Source organism: Trichoplax adhaerens, genomic scaffold (genome assembly GCF_000150275.1).
Source record: "Trichoplax adhaerens TRIADscaffold_3 genomic scaffold, whole genome shotgun sequence".
In the NCBI taxonomy this organism is placed as follows: Eukaryota; Metazoa; Placozoa; class Uniplacotomia; order Trichoplacea; family Trichoplacidae; genus Trichoplax; species Trichoplax adhaerens.
This window is the reverse complement of record NW_002060945.1, coordinates 555,812-575,302: the sequence shown is the minus strand read 5'-3', so window position 1 is coordinate 575,302 and position 19,491 is coordinate 555,812. Positions and strand designations below refer to the sequence as shown.

The following is a 19,491-nucleotide window of genomic DNA, read 5'->3' as shown; positions in this document are numbered from 1 at the left end:
GTAACATCAAATGTATTAATTCATTACCGAAGAAGTCATTCGAGCTGTTATCTGGATCACATATAATAATTAGACCTTTAATCTAAAAAAGACGCATTTATCAAACATTGTTAAATGTTATAAGGTAGCAAAACGCAAAACGCAAAACGAAACATAAACTACTACTTTATCAGATCTTGCACTAGATTCCTCAATGACTTTAGCACCAGCAAATTCCAGGACACGTCTTAATTGCCCTAAAATTTATAATAATAATAAAATAATGGATGTAAGAATCAGTCTGATATAAAAAGAAGTGTTATTGTACCTCATTACCTTTGGCTATAGAATAAAATTGTCCCCAACAGCAGAAAGAATAGCCATCGAACAGTCGCGGTTTCTACAAAGGATAAGATATAGTGTAAAACATGAGTAACTGGTGTATAGTCGAAACACTTTAATTCTGATATACATTAAATACCTTAGAAAGGCGTGCCAATCGAGATCGACGAGGAGCGCCTAACTCATTTCGACGAGTATTACTGTTGGTACTACCCTTAATTTCGTACATTTCCTTCGTTTCAAACATATAATTCATCATACTAATTATTCCAAAGACAGGCAGTACAACATCTACATATCTAATATGTTATGGAATAAGAATTTTTACCGTAGGGATAAGCGTATTCCAGGATATACATTCAAGCACCCCTAAGTGTATAAAGCAACATTAAATACTTTTCCAGATTCAGCTTGAATTAAGTAACCATCAATTCTCCTTACATTGAAAATTCACAAGGCATAGCCCTGCTGCGATCCCTTGGAAGTATTTTACAGTACATTCTGCTAGATTGTTTTCGTCTGCAATAAGAACACCTTCATTACAAGAGTAATCATTACGTGAAGAACTGGTTGAATTTGTATTATTTACCTGCTTTTACAATTACATGAGTTGTAGTTCGATTAATTTCTCTAGCAAATTTCGCATTAAAAAGCTTAGCTAACAATGCGACTTTATGCTAAATTTTACGACATAAACGTAACATTTAATTCCAAAGGTTAGCATTGCAGAAACAACAAAATTAGCAAATAATACTATATCTAGAGTATCATCCACCTTTTCTTTATCCAATAGTCCGGTCGCGACTAATGAAATATTTGAGGTGAGGACGTCACTAGATAGATGATGATTTTTGTGGAAGTCAGAATGTCGGCTTCGGTCTACGCCCATTCTCTTATAGTTAAGATTTTCATTTTTTGCAACTCGTGCAGAACCTATCGCATCAGAAGCATTAGTTTGTTCGGCTAACACTCGTACGCTTCCCGTTCCTGGTTGCAGGTTGCGGCTTTCTTGAAATGTATTTTCTAAAAGATACCACCAAATTATTGTTAAAAGTATATTTAAGGTAGAAGAAGCTCAAAAACTTATGTAAGATTTCTGAACAATCGTAATCTGTACGACCATTGACTACAGAAAAGCACACTATTCGATTATTTTCAGACCTATCTTTGAATCTTCATCTGGATCGTCAGGCTTATCTAGCGCAGACCAAAGCAAAACATTATTATCGCTTTTTTTCTCTACTTTAAGATCACGGTCACCATCCATCGATTCAAGGCTATGAGTGTCATCACTATCGCTAGCGACATGATCATCAGATTCACTATCAATCATATATGGCTGGGTACTAATCGGCATAACAGTGCATGTCAAATCGCTTGCAAGGGAAGAATCTGACTTTCGTGGTGATTGACTAGATGTAGTTGGTAGTGCAGCATCAAGTAAAGATTTCATCCTAGCGATTCTTTCTTTCTCTTCGTTCATTTTAACGCGGATATTTTCAAGAACCTTAGAAAAAATTAGTGAAAATATCATCTCTAATATGAGGAATCGATTGATATAATACGCGTATACTAACCTGCGAATCAATTGATTCCGGATTATCAGTATTATTGTCGTCTGCAAAGAGCAAAAAAATTACGGTTCTGATTAGATAATGTAGTATGTGGAATTGAATTAGCGTTAATTATTCTTAGAATCAATACCAAAAAAATCCAAAAAAGAAGAATTTTGAGTTGATTCCTGACTAGTAGATAATTCTAAAATGAAGGATAAATCGATATTTTTACATATTAAAAGGCAAAAGTGATAGATTTATATATACAGACATATTTACAACGCCTAACTTCATCATCATTATTACCATGTATCTTAGAAGATTCTAGTTGCCGCATTAACTCTTCCGAATTAGGAACTACGTAATTTTGTTTCAGTATGTATGAGTTTGTATTGTTTTCATCACTAGCGCTGGGCTCAAGAGCTGGATCTGGTACAAAATTTATGGTTTCCGACTTATAGTCTTTCTCAGTCGAATATTTTGAATCTGATGTTTGGATTGCTTCTCTCTGCTGATATTTATTAAATGGGTAATCCATTAAATCACTGTCTGGCGAAACAAAAATATCCGCTTCCTTGCGACCGTCACCACCAGGTATTAAATTCTTATATTTTGAAGTAAGTTCACCGCAATAATGATTGCTTTCGGAGCTACCTTTAATATCTAATGAAAATGTAGATATTAAGTTTAGTCTATCAAAACTCTGCTTACTATAACAATATGATCTTTGTTTTTGTTTACCTTGACTTTTGGTATGACCATGGTCAATATTATATGTTTTATGTCTTGGTACGAGTGCATCAGAATTAGAAAGAAACAGAGGCATAGATTCACTATTTTCTATAAACTGATTATCAAGAACACTAGTTAAGTTTTGATCCGTATCCTTCACACTAGTCGATTGATGATCATAGTTTGCTATTGAGTCTTCCGTTGTAATTTTAATATTTTGGCATTTTGTCGTTGATTGAGCACGGTGGTGTGGAACTTTAAAAGTACCTTCAATTTTTGCTGCGTATACATGAGAAAATTTTTCAAGGCATTATTAAGGTCAACCTTTAATGATGCGAAATGAATTTTAATTCTTACCTATATCTACCGGTAATGCTGTATGTTTCTTTCGAGGTCTGTCTGGAAATGACGATTCCAATGAAACACGTTTAGATGGCGTTTTCGTAGGCTGTACTATTTTTACCCGATTTATTAGGGATTCCTGGGAATTCGTTGGTGCTTCTGGTAAAGCTTGATCAGAATTTAAATTCTCTTGTGACAAGGCATGATTTAGGTTATGTGAATGTGGTGTACCCTCACAGGTAGTTTCCATAGATGAACTGCTGATACTATCAGGAATATATAATTTACCGCCAATATTGCGCGCACTATCACCATCTGAAGAAATACTTTCTGAGTGACAAATTCCCATTTTGGGTATACAATGGTTACTTTTACCACAATCGTGAGTTGCATTAGAGCTACTGTCGAATTTTTCTTGTGCAATCTGAATTGGTGTAGCAGATGGTGAGGTTTTTCTTTTCTGTGAGGATGCAGAACTCGAAATTTTATTACTATCGCTATTGTTGTCACCGTTGCTCGTGGACATTAACGCAACTTTCGGAGCTTCTTGTTGGACCGAGAGCATACTGCTATCAATTTTAATATGTTCTGTAGCTAGTCGATCGTTTCTTCTTCGGATGTTAAGTCTCCGTAGTCGGGCTTTTACATGATTGGTATTTGGTGTTCTATTCGCGGAAGAGTCTTTCCACTTTTGCATTGCTCGAGTTATACTACCAGCAAAAAATCGTTTAGGAGTAGTATTACTATTATTAGCTATCTGATTCGATTTGATAGATGTTTTTAGGTCTGAATGATGCTTTTGTTCTTGATAATTTTGTGACGATGACTTCATTTCAGGTGTTAATGTATTCAAATCTAACTGAGTTGTCAAGCCTTCTCCATCTTTGCTGAGGGACTTTGAAATAATCTTCTCGTTCTCTTCACTATGTTGACTATTATTATTTGTGTTGATCTGTTGCATATCTTTTTCTATTAGGTCGATCCAATCCTCGGACTTCTTAACACAGGCACCCACTTCTGACTTGCTATTTCGAAGTTTTTGGGAATCCGTAAGAGCTACGATAAAAGATGATGCTAGATTAATTGGATGTTTTGTAGATGATCGTGATTCTTCCTGATTTTCCATGGGGTTACATTTCTGACTAGGGCTTGTAACATCTGTAATTGAAGAGTATAATTCCCATGTAGGATCTGCTTTATCTCGAGCTAAATAGATTGTCCCATGATTACCAATTAGCGATCTTTCAACCATTTTATTTACAGTTTTCTCCAGTTCTCCTTTATCATTCTTTTGGCTGGGAACTTGGCTGTTAATATCTTTACGCAACCACGAATCTATCGTTTGCATATTTTTTGCCGTTAATTTTACATTATCGTTGTTTCTATCAGATCTCTTAGAAGAGAAATTGTCGATGCTATCATTAGAAGTGCATGCGTTATCGAATGACGATGATAAACCACTAGTTCGTTTATCAAATCCATGTCTGATAGATTTTGAAGCTAATTTTCGCTTCGATTTAATAAGTTCAAATCGAACCTTGTCTTGGCTAACGACAGTAGTATTTTCTGAGAGACCAGAATGTAGTATCGTTTCACCACCATTTTGAGATTCAGATTTACCATCCTTTCTATCTGTCGAAGTGTGAGAATGTAAATTCTGACAAGGCATGCTACGAGATTTACTTGATAGCTGGCTATTCTGGGATTGTTTGTTATCTGGATATATTTTATTATTTCCAGAATCCATTGAGGTCGTTCTAGTGATCTGCTTGCTATTACTTCTTTTATCATTTCCACGAGTTATAGTAGAATCTTGAATAAACACGGCAAAGGCACAAGAGAATATTTTGACATTAGTAAATGAACATTTAAAAGATTTTATGATTAATGTACTGTATGCACTACAGTTAATACCTGTTTGGGATGAATTTTTTCTTACTTTCTTGTTTGTTGTTTCTGTTTGTAATTCATCCAAGTCTTGCTGAAATGCTAGTTCGACATCTTTCACAACTTGCACAAATTTTTCATGGCTGGATCTAGTATTTAAACTCCTAAATTGATTAAAAGAGCTTGACCTTAGCATGTATTAGCAAACAGTTACATTATAGTAATAAGGAATGTAGTGTGGTGAACGTAACAACGTGCAGACTTGCAGTGAAATACAATTTTGAACATGCATATCGTAAAGATTAGTATCCTTGCTGGTAGATTACATTATTATACAGTATAATTTATAGGCATACCTTTTGGTAATAGCTTCCTTACATAGAGGACAACAAGGCGTTTTAGCATCTTTGATTACATGCTGAATGCAATCTCTATCATAATTAAAAATAGTATATCGGATTACATTACAAGAGAACAGCCAGTACACAAAGTGACGCCAAAATTTGCTTCTAATTATCGATTTTAAAATGTTTCGCTGGACAGAAGAAATAGCAGTTGCCTTTACATCAACAACATGAACATGCATTGGAGAGAATTTTAAAGAGTAAGCATGAGATCACACGTACCTACAAAAAACATGTTCACATCTGGTTGCTACTGGCTCAGTCAAGAAGTCCAAACTATAATTACCCGAGCGAAAAATTCTACTAAGAAAATGTCTTACTTGAAAATATAACGGTTATCATGCTCACTAATTCCGGATACTGCATGTAGTATGAACTAGTATCAATAACTTGAGACAAGGACTTTTAAAGAATTTTCTCTTAGAAGTCCTTGCTTGAGACTATAGAACCTCTTCCTATAACATTTTATACACTCTTATTCTATCAATCGACTGCTTCTGTTCATAGTGATGCACTAAAGACTATACATGCAATGTACATCATATACGGCAGTGCTGTACTTGTTGACGACTGTCATGATCACATACATTGTTTACGAAACGATTTAAAGCAACAATATTTACCAAATGGAACACTCAGCAAATTTTTGCAGCTTATAGATGAGGTCCTTTGCTTCCTTGATGACGCTAGCGCCTGTATGCATGATTCTTTAGTATAACTTGCTAATCGATACCAGCTGCTGATAATAATCTACGCTAAGTCAATCTGCAACAAGAGTAAATTATTATAGTTATAAAAGAGTACCCACATAATCAAGTAATCTAGCATACTGTCAGGTCAATAGATTACTGAGTTCCACTCGAGTTGTACTGTACAGTACAAGGAGTAGATAGAGTATTGCCACTGTCTACGAGTAAATTTCTATTCGAGCAAACTGCAATAATTGCGACTGTTGAAGCAAAAACTACATAACAACTCAACCTTTATAATTAAGAGTGAATAGTGCATTGGTTAAAATTTTTGTCCCCAATAGTAACTTATACGGTAATAATAAAGGGAGTAAATCACTAATATTTTAAAACTACCGAAGAGATTAGTAAGTCATTCACAGCAAGAGACACAGAGTCAGAGCAATGGCTAATACTGTTTGACATAAGCTGTATAACTTCATTTCTAGTAAACTCATTTCAATTTTAAGTCTTTTAACTGCATGCAATTTCATCTAATAATGAAATAGAAGATGAATCGATTCATTCTAATGATCCATGGTAGTCACGCTGTGACTTGCTGCAGCCCTCGCTTACGACAGTATCAAAGCAATCGCTAATACTTTTTGACATAAGCTGTATCACTTCATTTCTCGAATTCTAGTCAATGTATTTCAATTTAAGCCTTTAAACCGCATCCAATTTCATCGAATGATTCATCCATGGAAGATGAACCGATTCCTTTTATTGATTCATACTGTACAGTTCAGGTTGAGTACAGTACACTGCGACTTGAATCGCATGATACAGCCCTCGATTACCGTAGTCTTAAAGCAATGGCTAATACTTTTGGATATAAGCTGTATAGCTTTATTTCCAGTCAGTCCATTTCAATTTGAATCCAGCCTTTAAACTGTATTCAATTTCTCATGTAGTCATGAGTTACCCATCAAAAATGAACTAATTTCTTCTGTTAATCCATGCTAGGGCTTACTATAGCCCTCGCTTACGGCAGTATGCTACAATATTCAATCTGTTCGCGAGAACTAATAATGATTGAGTAGAATGCAAAGTGCGTCAACTTTGTATTGAAATTGCGCCATACTAGAAAATGGATTCTCAGTTGCAGAATGGCTACCAACAGAATACTTACGATTTAGTTCATCCTTTTTCAGCCAATCAATAATACGACTAGCATAGTTTGAGAGGGGTTGGCCAAAGGTTTTGGCTAGGGCAGCTGATTTGATTAATCAATAGTACCATATTAACAAAAAGCGAAGTTAAAAGGGAAATGATGCACACTGACTAGATGCAGCCACTGATAGGCCCTCAAAAAATCGCACTAACTCACCTTATCGAGTGATGAATTAATAGAAGAACAATCCAATCAAGCGGCTCTCAATTCAGTTATGGTTGTTTCTTGATGGTACAGGACCTGCGAGCAATTTATCTTGACGTTGGAATTCCTTAAACTAGAAAAGATTATTGATTCTTGTCAATTTCATTGAGGAAATTGGGGTTCAAGATGGACCAGAAATTAGCTTAAGGCTGTAGTAAGGCAAAGAAAGGTCTAGAAGACAAGCGCGACAACTCACTTTGCAAACAATGGCGAGAGTAGAAATATGAAGCGTATTGACACGTACCCCACCGTCGTCTCACCCTTCGAGCACTTGAATTCAATGATGTGGATGACACGAATTTAGTTGTTGTTGATGGCATGCAAGTCGCAACTTTTGCACGTCAGTCGACGTGCAGGAAAAACCAGTCAATCTCTATTACTGTCGACGGTCATGAGTGACAGTCTACTATCCGTAATCAATGCGGTACGGAACATGTGCAGACATGCAAGACTTGAAGTGGAGTCCGCTGTCCCGTACAGTACTGTCATTTGTATAGTACAGTAAAGAATGTTATTGTGTTGATAGACTTGGCACGGTGACTGCGATGATGGCGGGAAACTTTTGAAATCGATTACGCATAGACAGATGGCGAGATGGACAAGATTTCACATTGTACTGTTTTCGGCCTTCTTTCCAAATTCCTCGGTCAAGAATCTGTCCGTCTGAAGAGAATCCAGTCAAGTTCATCTACAGTACTGTACTGTACTGCAGCTTACAGTACTGTACTGTACACTGTTGTACTGTACAGTACTGTACACTGTACAGTAACTAATAATGGGGAATATTTAGTCGTCCATGCCTAGCTTTTACTCGTAACATAATGTTTTGTTATACTGTTACAAAAGCTCGATCTAACCGAACCCAGCCTCCACATTTTTTGCTGCGTTATCTCCTTTCCAGTCCCTCTCTTCTCTTCTTTCTTGAAGAAGTTAAGTACTGTACTGTACTCTACAGTACTATGCAGAACATGAAAGGGGGTTTGAAAAATTTTCTACTCGTGATGTGTACTGTACGTACTGTACTGTACTGTACTGTACAGGACAGCACAGTACGGTACACTCATGTAGAGTACAAACTACTGTACTGTACTGTAGTAGTACTGTACTGTCAAGTTTGCAGCTGCGACTAGAACAGCACAAGAATCAAAATCAGCTGCCATGTCTGCAACTGCAAACAGTGCATCGGAGATGCTCCTATAAAGATTGTGCTTGGCTTCAAATTAGAGCTAGGATAAATTCAGGAGTCGCTCGATATTGGATAGTAAGGATTGCACGAGAAAGTGAATCATACATACATGTTAGATCAACAGCATATGCTTAGTGTATGGATTGAAGAGATCAACCATAACAGTACAGTACCGTAGTATAGTAGGAATAATATGTTGGATAGGCGTATTGCATAAGATTAACCTCGGTGTTTTTGAGCTCAATTATCTCCTCGATATGATTGATTTAGTGGACTCCTATCGAAAAATTAAGGAAGGAAATGTTGAATTGCAAGCGACTAGCCCTACTGATATCGTCGTAAGTAATGGAAGTAAAATTCGTAGCGTTGTTGAACGATGTTTAACCAGCTTACAAGACCAAGCAAATGATACCATTAAATTGCAAGCAAGTGGTAAAAATATTACCAAGACAATTTCTTGTGCGGAAATACTCAAGAGAAAACGCCAGGTAACTGCAACGCTAGTATACTCTACATCAACCATCTTAAAATTTGCTCTAGCTACTATCGTCGATGTAATTCAGGTTGGAGATTCAATTAATAAATAAGTATTACACTCGATACACAGCCATTTGTCTAAATTGAAATTACTCTCGTTCCAATTTTACTTGGCTAGGGACTCTATCAAAGGAATGAAATATACTATCAGCTGTAAGTTACATTAATAATCCAAGATAGTAGAGGCTGAAAATAATCATTTTATTATAATAAACCTGGCCGAATGCAAGCCATATTGTAATTAGCGTTATAGCTCAAGCCGGCCATAAATGAACGCTTACCATTGCTGTTGCGGTCATATCGCTTTGTTTGTTATGGAGTAAGACAATATTGAAACGATTCAAGAATAAATTGACTACCACAAAAGTCAACATAATACTGGATATCGTAGTGAATCAATATTCTTACACTATCTTTGGAAGTGCAAAGTATTGCAATTATATTTGAAATCGTATACATATCATCACTATTCATGAACAGTTAAAAATATGAAATATTCAGAAATTTATCTATTTAAAATGACATTATCTGCTATTATAGTTGTCATTAAAGGAAGCTATATGAACAGCACTACGTATGTTGTTTAAAATCTTAGATACCACTGGCTTCCGATGTGCAAGCTATAGTACAGCACATAACTAGACCTCAGACCTTTTGCATACCCTGCACAAGAGTGTTGTAATGCATTAGTGCTTCAGAAACATACGAAATAATGAATGTTTGCTGCTTTAACTAATTTTCAATGTTCTTCCTAGGTCTGAAGATATATGGGAACCACAAAAAGAAGGACTAGAAAAGTAACTACAGCAGCACTTACTATTTAGAAATGATAGTTTAATATCATGCAAGAGACTGTAGCTGATGTTAAGACTCGCATTCTCAACTACAACAAATTTATGCAAATGCATCTTGTAATGCTATTTCTATTTTCCTGTTTACAGTCTTAAAGTTAAACGTCATATTCCTGCTATGACTATCACCTTAAGCAAGAATGCTATGGATGTTAAATTATCAGGGTTAACAATATCATTCTGCGCAATTATTGATATAATAGATGGACACCATGATTAAATTAGGACTATTGCCTATATTTATCTAGATATCAAGGTCCGTCCAATATTATGGAGGTACGACGTGATCATCCCAGTCGAGGTGGTAGACGTGGAAGAGGAGGTAATCACCCGCGTCGAGGAACGAATAATCGACGGCGTAATGTTAATGTAAGTAATACAGAATATACAGAAAGAACGAAAATGGACAGCCGGCAATCAGATAATGTCAAGTCTTTCACAACGGAATAGTTTTGTTCTCAATGAATCACGCGATATCAGTAGAATTGCAGGCGATGCATCCTGCTGTACATTTCTATATTCTTTCAAATCCACTGCAGTAAATCAATATTACCATTAGTACTGTGTGATATTAGCAGTACCATGGTAGTACAGCACACAAAAATATGTTGCTCTATTTTGAAAGCTATTCGAGTGGTATAGAGCCGATAAAGTTATATAATACAATTTATTTTTCAATACCGAAAATATTATCACCTTGCAAAATTTTGTATAACACGTTATTGGATATCGTCTATCCGTCTTTCAGGAGATATATAAAACCCCAAATTTCAATTATTAAACATTATCCTCTTACCGTTGTAAAACGATTACTATAATGCTATTGATAAATCAACCAAATTCATTACTAAAGCTTCTGTTGTGCAAATACAATAAATTTGCTATTACAAGAATGTTGATCATTTTTTTATCAAATAATGTGCAAGTAGGTGCCATTTGGAATGCAACCATTGTACTCATTGTGTTCGTGTACTTGAATATACATTAGAAAGCATAAGGGAAATATTACAGTCTATTGAATGTCAACATGTATCTTGATACCAGCAGTACTAGCAGCTTTAGTTTGATTCTTCTGCCTAATAGTAAATTATTAACACAAAAACAATCAAGAAATATAGCGAATGACTGATATAGAAATTACATTTATACTCTAGTTGAAATGTAATTTACCTCTCTATCATCTCTAATTTCGCTCTGCCATTATCGTCTTCAGCGGTTTTAAAATCATCATTATCATCATCTCCATTCATCTAATTTAAAACAATAAAAATATCAATCCATCTCTGTCAGTAAAATTGCCATTTGTAACTATAATACAATCAAACATTTACAATACCAACCTTCAATCCTATGACATCACCATCACATATAAAATACGGGCCATCTAACAGGGACTTCTGACGATGCTTTTTACCCTTCTTATTTTTGCGTACTTTGTTACCTTGATTGCTACCATTATTTATATACTAAAAATATTTAAAGCATATATTTAACATAATCTATGCTAACAATTTGCTTTCACAAATTTAAATTATAAAGGGTATTTTTATTTAAGGGTTACAACTCCATCAATTGCTAACCTCAGTAATGACTATCCATTGGAATTGTTGCTGATCATGTTTAGCAATAGTCAACTGTTGTGAAGGATCTATTCCTAAGACATATCGTATCCTCTTTTTTAATGACTGAGGGTTCTGCAAGTCATTAGAGTTGCATAATATTTCAATAGCTGGACCATACTCTCTACATTCAGAAATCCGATGACGAATAAATAAGAGAGTTGTGTCTACTGACAGCATTTCTTCTAAGGTCAACGCCTGCATGCAAATAGTTGATCGATGCTCAATGTTTAAATTCTTAATCAGGTTTGTATCACTTTTAAGAAGATTGCATTTATTGCCGCGCTGATGGTAAACTCTAAGATGATTAATAGAAGATAGCTGTAGTCTGTACGCTTCAGGCATAGTCAGTAACTGTATTTTTAATTCCTGAAGAGTGGAATCTAATGCAATCTCTATACAATTATCAAAAATGATATAATTCGATTTTAAATATTCCGCTTGCATATTATTCATGAGACACTGAGTTAATAGCACGTCACAATTGTAATGATTATGGAATTTATCCTCCGAAGGTATAAAAATTTTGACATTAATCTTAATATAGCCTTCAGGAAGTAGTAGACCCTCTTGTACAATTAAGTGATCGCCATGTTCGATATTAAGCTGATGTAAACTCTTTTCCAAATCATGAATAACAGCGAAACTATCCAACCATAAATTTGATTTCATAAGATGATAGCTACCTTCTTTTAAATTCGCTGACTTTATCATTTTAGACATACAGTTTTTAGCGCTGGTATGAGAGTCGACTATAATCTCACAATTGCTACCTCCAGTAGCACTAGAAGGGGTATCATATGTAAGTAGAATATTTGACATCTTTGTAATCGCTTCCCCTTTCTCTAATAACAACAATACCTGGTTGCCTTCCAATCCACATTTTCTGATATTCAAATATTCTCGTAAAATCGTTCCATCAAAAGTCTTTAACCGATAGTTAAGATAATCGTCATATCCAAATCGTGATATCACTATAGTCTTTATTTCTGATACCATTCTATCAGGACTTGTCTGTAGAACTATAATATCATCTGTATTATGATCTTGGTTATTCTTTCTTATAATATTCTTGACGATGCAGTGAAGCTGATTGTGTAATTGCTTACTTTCCGGTATCGTTAGTAGATCCGTTATATATAGTTCCTCTACATGGGCAAGATTTTTATCTTCCACAAACTTGTCACTATTTCTTAAATCTTGAAGCAAGCAAAGGAATTCAGCTTGTAAACTTGTACTTCCATTTCTTAATATACATAAATCATCTTTTGTAAAACCAATATGTTCAATTATAATTTCATACAATGTTGACAATTTCATATTGCTGTAAGCTCTAACATCGAATTTTTCATTCAGTGAAGCTATATCGGACATTGTTGTAAATTTTAATACTATTGGCTGATGTTTTTCAGTAATATGAATCGATCCATTTAATTTAGTTTCAGAATAGAATAAAACATCGTCGCCACTAATATCAAAATTTTCCATATCATAACTATTATCCAGTAGTCGGCACAAGTGTAAGCACCCTTCAAAACGCCGAGCCATATATAAATATGAATTTGTAACATTATGATCACCAATCTCAGTGTCACATTGAAACGAGTTTAATATATCACTTTTAATCCCTACAACGCCCGTCCTTTTGTCTATCTGCAGTAAGACGGCCAGCTCTTCTAGATCTGCATCTCTCCCAAGAGGTGTTAACAATCCATCATTGTAGCTAAAGTCTCTACAATTATATACTTTTACATAGAGCTTATACAACAAGGCATCACGATCTTCTAGCAACTCGGCATTTTCTGCGTTGATGTCGTCAATTAGATACTTCGGAATCTCATCAATTACATCGTTTTTGCATGTCGACTTGTCGTCAGATCGCAGCCGATAGAATAACATGTATGCTGATTCACTACCCGAATATTTCTTCTCAACCATATCATACGAAATAGGAGTAACTGATAGGTCATTGAAATCAAACCAGTGTCGTTCATCACTGCGTAAAAATAAAGCACTAATTAGTTGATCGTATCATCCATTATTCAATCATGGTATCAAGCGTAGACTTTAATGAAGTGGTAAACCTTAAATGTTGATTGTCAACGATCTCTGAAGTCTCTTCGGTATTGTGCTGGTCACATCTGTTTTCTATTTGTAAAAGCGTAGAATAACTTATAAGGGACCTTTTGTATGAGGAAGTTATAGTATCTGATTATCTATTTTTATTTTGTCGTACCTTTAGAAGAATTGTCTTTTACTTGCTTTTTATCGACTGCGCTAATCAAAGAGACTAAATCGTCATTTAAGGAAAATACGTCTGAATGGTTACCTAAGAACTGTATCGAATAGTAGTAGTGTCTGTAAATAGTCGATAAGTAAGCATTGCACAAGAAAAATAATACTAGCCAATTTTTTTATTTTACAAGTTAAACTGAATACTACAGCAAAAAATGCTACACTATAGCATTGAATATATCATAGGATTCATAGCAAAGAATACTGTTATGACAATGCTTATAGGATATTTGGTATATACCTACCGTAGATTTGATAACGAAATAAACATATTGGAATCATCTACATTTTAACATGATCTAGACACTATGTGGTATCGTATATAGCATTATCTAGATTTTTCTACCTTAATGACTGCTTCAATCTTAAACTCGTACAACGTATATATATGTCACAGTCAATGTAAGGATTCGGTATACACTATACGCCTGGTATCAACTTCAACGTTAGACTAATTTTACATCGTTAAATGACGCTATTATAGTAATTTAAGACGAGATCTTAATACCTACCTTATTAATAATACATTCAAGCCTACAATATGCTTAGATCTCGAATTTGAATAGAAGTAGGCTTAAAATCATTGGTATAGATTTAAAGAACCAGATTAAATTACTGTACCTTTTTGATCGGTCCATATTTTCTACGAAAACGGTTATTCCAGGAAGATCCAGTTTCCTTTGTTAATTTCTAAAGAATTGTTAAAGTTTAATTTTTAGTATATTAATAAAATTATTAACCTTTCAGTTGTATTGATATAACTAACATAAGTTTATATACATAAAACAAAGGACTATTTCTACCATGATTCCTAATTGTAGAAAAGAATGTTTATCAGTAGTAAATCTAAAGCCTTTCATACCTGTCCTATGATATCGATAGGTACATTAACACGACCCATGCAATCAACTATTGCGATTAATATTTGTAAAGGATCATACAAATCCATAAAGTCTATGTTAGAGGTAGGATTACTATCTTTACTTTCTGTAACACTAGTAGAATCTTCCTCCTAAATTAGTAGAGAATCATTAGTTACTAAAAGCTTCGTACGGAAAGCATTCAATAAATAATTGAGCAAACTGCAAACCTACCGAAATATTCCATTTCCCCATGTTACAGATATCTTCAGTAAAACAATGATAATGTCCACCTGTAAGTTTCCCCCTAACACATCGTAAAAAGTTATCTTAATCCTATATCAATTTTTGCTGTAAATTATACATTACGAGATCCTTACCGATGGATTATAACCGAGTACAATTCGTAAATGCTATCTTTATCCGTAGTCTACATTTGATATTGAGTAAAGATGAATTTTAACAGTTGTGCGTTAACATTTCTTTGTGACAATATGATTGTCAGCTTGATAATTTATCAATATAGATGATATGACATACTAAACCTAAGGTCCTCTAGGTATAAACGTTTTATGTAATTACTTGTATTCAGGTTCAATGAATAAATGTAATGCACGAAGTAGGGATTAGTAAAATAATACATCTGCCTATATAGGTCCACAATTGATTTCCGCACATTTTACTACAGTAAAATTACCTTACAAAATGAGCTCATGTTAAGTTTTCGCGGAAATGAAAATCTTTTCGTATCCTAAGAGTACAAATATGGATAGGATATGATAACGGCTTAGATAGCATAATACTGTACTACAGTTTTAGTATGTATTATACAGCTATACAGGTATATGCAATATGTTGAACCTCTAGTCAATTCGGCTTAAAGCGAATAAACGTTAAAAAATAATCATGTTACCTTCTTATAATTACCAATGCGACTATCGTAGTAAAATCGTAGTAATGATATTGTCAAAATTGGTGGTATCTTTAATAGACGACAGCTCTATAGGTTCAATGTTGATATAAAAAAATAATTAAAAATAATTCATTAGAGATAGAACGGCAACCTCTAGAATCTTAATTCCACCAGATATATCGTTGTAAATTTAGTATAGAAGTTTACCTTTTCTGCATCAACGTGTTTACCGCATCCTTCACAATAGTATTTATTGTCTCCAAACATAAGCTCATACCCCAGAAAATATCTAGATAGCGCACCATCCAATGTCGATACATCAGCAATAGACAAGCTGAGATCCAGAAATCCTTCCTAAAAATATTTTATTGTTGTGGATCATTTATTATATGTATAATAAACTATAAGAAGGCATAGAGGCCACTATATCGTAAATGTGTGGTCGCCGAAAGTATAACTACTTCACAATTAATTAAATGATACGATACCTCTCTTCGACTAATGGCCTTACACTCCTTACATTCAATCTGGAAAGTATACGTTGTTACGTCAATTTAAATGATAGCAGAATCAATTCATGCCTCAAAAATACTGCATAATAACTTAGTCGGTGCTAGCTACGGGTCTGAGGAGATACAATACCTCATTAACAATTGTTCCCTTATATAAGTCTCTAATAATTTTCTCGCTGTTTGTTCCAAACAAAGATTGTTCGATCGCATCAAATAGAACGCGATTAAGTTCTTGAATATCTTGTTGCAGAAAGGTCTAGCAAATTATATGGAAGCATAGTAGGTTAGAAAGTTTCATACATGTTGGCCATCACAACCTTAGTTTCAGCAGAAATATTCGCAAAAAGTAACAACAGTTTCATGGCCTTAACGTATTGGATATAGTTATGGCGCTAATAAAAAAATTTCATGCAATCAATTTTGTAAAGTTATTAACCGCCAATAAAAGACTAAGCATCATATTAATCTATGAGTAAAAAAACAAAAGAGCAATACAAGTAATGTACGAGTCTATACGAATATTAGTATTTACGGGTGTAATCAGTATTATCAAGGTTTAAAATCTATCAGTTGCGATTTAGTATATAAAATAGCTCAATAAACAAATTCAGCTTATGATCTAAAGATTTTAACCTTCAATTATGACATGATACTTAAATTTTACTATCTAGTCAGGGTTACGGTGATAATTTCGTTACGTACATCATTGCTATTCCATCCAAAACTTTCGATCAGTCGGTCAGTATCAACAAAGTCAATATCTAATTGCACCATCCTAGCAAATAATTTTCGCAATTGGATTGGAATATTGCGAACCTACATTGATATTACATACACAGCAGTTGATAATATTGGATTAGCATTGTTCTTTCCAGATCATGCTGTATTACAATATTGAACGTTAAGTTATACTTTTAAGTAAAGTACGAGAAAGCCGAAACAATTTTCTAACAGATTATACTCTATTTATACTCTAAATATCCTAACAGATTCCAATCTTTAGCCGAAATTGAGTAAACATTACAACTATTCCGAACATTTATCACCTGTGTAGCTTCATCAGTGTCTCCCAACTCATTTCTATCAATACTGAATATACTTCCTAAACATAGGTGAGAGTGATAGATTTACCTTATTAGTATATCACTGATACAAATACTGTCATTTGTAAGAAAGTGGCTTACTACGGAATTCTGGAGTCAAGAAGAGTGTTTGTAATAGCGCATTTAAGTAACATGTTGCACCAAGGTTACTAATGCCACAAAAGCCGGTTGGCCCTCTTGGTCGTCGGATAGTCGAATTATGTGTTCTTTTGTGCTGATTATCACTTGCTTCGTCGACTTCATAAAACAAGTCTAAGATTATAAATTGATGAAGTTCAAATAAGTTGGGTACCAACATAACATGCATATGTAAAGTAGTAATTCTAATCTTGACGCTCATTTTAGCAGTGCACTACTACAGTATGCGCGTACAGACTGGAGCTGGACCTCGAACTAGAAATCTTCTATGTACTACTGTATTTCGGAAGATCTTGTTGTAGTCTATGGAATGTTTATGGGCTTGAAAGGGTGTAGATACAGGTAACGGTTATCATTTCTAGCAGATGTAACTATTCTCGGCGATTTGTTTACAACGCATGCTACTAATTCATTTCTAATACTTATCTAACTTGACTTTCAATATCTTGATATTCCTGAATACATAGTGTATACTCTAGTACTTCTACCCTCAACACAGTGTCCATTTCTGAATACAAATCAATAAATTTGTGCTGTGTATATATATATATACTGCACAATATTAATCTACCAAAGGAACATGCTTACCAAATGCTGTACTATGTTTGACAGTTAGTTTTGAGTAAATTACTATAGCTGCAATAATTTCTATCGCAAAATAAATAAATGAATAGTAAAGGCTGAACACAACCCCTATGCATTTTCCATGATTTACATCATCAATCCACATCAGCTTCAACGACAATCTATGCTGTATACTATCACTAAGCAAGCATAGCGACTAGGTGTAACTGAATATTGTTGATAATCACTTCGATCTTATACAGTACCGCTGCACTCTTGTCCACTTGGTCCATTAACATGAACGAAGAAGAGTCATTCCTTAACGCAGTCTCTACACTGCACCATGATCATTGGCATTTTCTAGCAGCTGCAAGGGCAACTGCTGTAGCAAATATAACGATTACGTGTAACTGAATGCTGTTGATATTCACTTCGACCCTGTACCACTGCACTCTTTCCATGTTTATTATTAATATGAACGAAAAGTCAATCCTTGATCCAGTCTCTACACTGTATGATGATGATTGATATTTTCTGCTCGCTGCAATGTCAGTGCAAGTGTTGTCGATAGTGTCCATTTCTGACGACTACCGTCTTATGACTAAGTATGAATGAAGTAGCACTTACAATAATGAACACCTGTGCGGTACATCATAGATTTAATCGACAATTTCATCGCTAGTTCTTGACATGAACATAGTTAACTGTGGATAAAACTACAATCATTGCGAAGCAAGTACAAGCAGTAAAAAGCACTACTTACCACCAAACATGTTGACAATATTTACTAATGCACCCAGTCAAGTAGTACCACTGGACAACCTCAAACGTATCTTTTCAAAGACAGCAGTTAATACGATCACTACTACGAGATAACAACAATAATCTCCTCGATCAAGACAATTCTAAACGATGACAATATAACATCCAAGCATCAAGAAGAAATTACTCTACGCTTAGGCCACTATCTACCAATATTGTTATTATTATTTTCTTTTTCTCTCCTTATGCATTCTTTCTTTTTTTATTCATACAAATGCAATGATGGATTTAATTAATTAATTAAAAGCCGACTGTAAGCACCACCGAGCACGCTGGTAAACTAAACAAAGTACAGTAAGTACAGTACACTGTGCTGTATAACTACAGTACATTGTACTATGCGATTTCCGTACATGGTACTGTGCTTTTAGGCGATTGGAAAGGGACAAAGGCTACTGTACCGTACAGCAGTTCAACTTATTAGTGGCAGTATGCTAATACAGTTAGGCCTTCGATTGATCGAAAGTCTTTTTTCAATTATTTTGTTGTCTGTCTGTCTGTCTAGTATGCTCAGATGATCGCGTCTATTTCTAGGCGAATGTATGGGCATACTCCCTTTCTGTGTTGTTGTCTGACACAGTTCTTCCCTTTCTAACACTCTCATTCCTTATTAACCTTATTAAATGAAAGAATTGCCTGATTATTACTCTGATCGTGCAGCCGATAGTTATAAATTATTATTATTGGAATTAATTTTAACTCAGGTACAGCTTTTTTGCTACAAAAACCTAATGTACAGTACA

At 34.6% G+C, this 19,491-nt stretch overlaps 4 protein-coding genes across 4 annotated transcripts; 1 reads left to right on the top strand and 3 right to left on the bottom strand.

Annotated features, from left to right (window-relative positions):
- Nucleotides 1-117: 117 nt before the first annotated feature.
- Nucleotides 118-5,608, bottom strand: TRIADDRAFT_54061 (uncharacterized protein; the record flags this gene model as incomplete). Its single annotated transcript, XM_002110217.1, has 15 exons — nucleotides 118-236; nucleotides 316-379; nucleotides 461-553; nucleotides 650-690; nucleotides 763-855; nucleotides 911-998; nucleotides 1,097-1,344; nucleotides 1,483-1,828; nucleotides 1,899-1,939; nucleotides 2,184-2,540; nucleotides 2,619-2,888; nucleotides 2,967-4,763; nucleotides 4,866-5,002; nucleotides 5,195-5,267; nucleotides 5,563-5,608. 15 exons carry the CDS (start codon nucleotides 5,606-5,608, stop codon nucleotides 118-120), a joined length of 3,813 nt encoding a protein of 1,270 aa, XP_002110253.1.
- Nucleotides 5,609-8,791: 3,183 nt separating this feature from the next.
- On the top strand, nucleotides 8,792-10,703 carry TRIADDRAFT_54060 (uncharacterized protein; the record flags this gene model as incomplete). Its single annotated transcript, XM_002110751.1, has 6 exons — nucleotides 8,792-9,022; nucleotides 9,190-9,224; nucleotides 9,827-9,868; nucleotides 10,013-10,087; nucleotides 10,171-10,291; nucleotides 10,671-10,703. 6 exons carry the CDS (start codon nucleotides 8,792-8,794, stop codon nucleotides 10,701-10,703), a joined length of 537 nt encoding a protein of 178 aa, XP_002110787.1.
- A 231-nt stretch (nucleotides 10,704-10,934) lies between these two features.
- Nucleotides 10,935-13,479, bottom strand: TRIADDRAFT_54059 (uncharacterized protein; the record flags this gene model as incomplete). The annotated part of the gene is made up of 4 exons (XM_002110216.1): nucleotides 10,935-10,998; nucleotides 11,093-11,172; nucleotides 11,263-11,388; nucleotides 11,503-13,479. The coding sequence occupies 4 exons, from the start codon at nucleotides 13,477-13,479 to the stop codon at nucleotides 10,935-10,937; spliced, it is 2,247 nt and encodes a 748-aa protein (XP_002110252.1).
- TRIADDRAFT_22517 (uncharacterized protein) lies at nucleotides 13,426-17,522 on the bottom strand (the record flags this gene model as incomplete). The annotated part of the gene is made up of 15 exons (XM_002110215.1): nucleotides 13,426-13,555; nucleotides 13,608-13,672; nucleotides 13,815-13,877; nucleotides 14,458-14,526; nucleotides 14,699-14,845; nucleotides 14,931-15,003; nucleotides 15,077-15,126; nucleotides 15,394-15,447; nucleotides 15,610-15,696; nucleotides 15,817-15,963; nucleotides 16,098-16,136; nucleotides 16,252-16,377; nucleotides 16,824-16,937; nucleotides 17,159-17,223; nucleotides 17,306-17,522. Coding segments are annotated over 15 exons (1,446 nt in total), but the record flags the coding sequence as incomplete, so codon positions are not given.
- Between the last annotated feature and the right edge of the window lie 1,969 nt (nucleotides 17,523-19,491).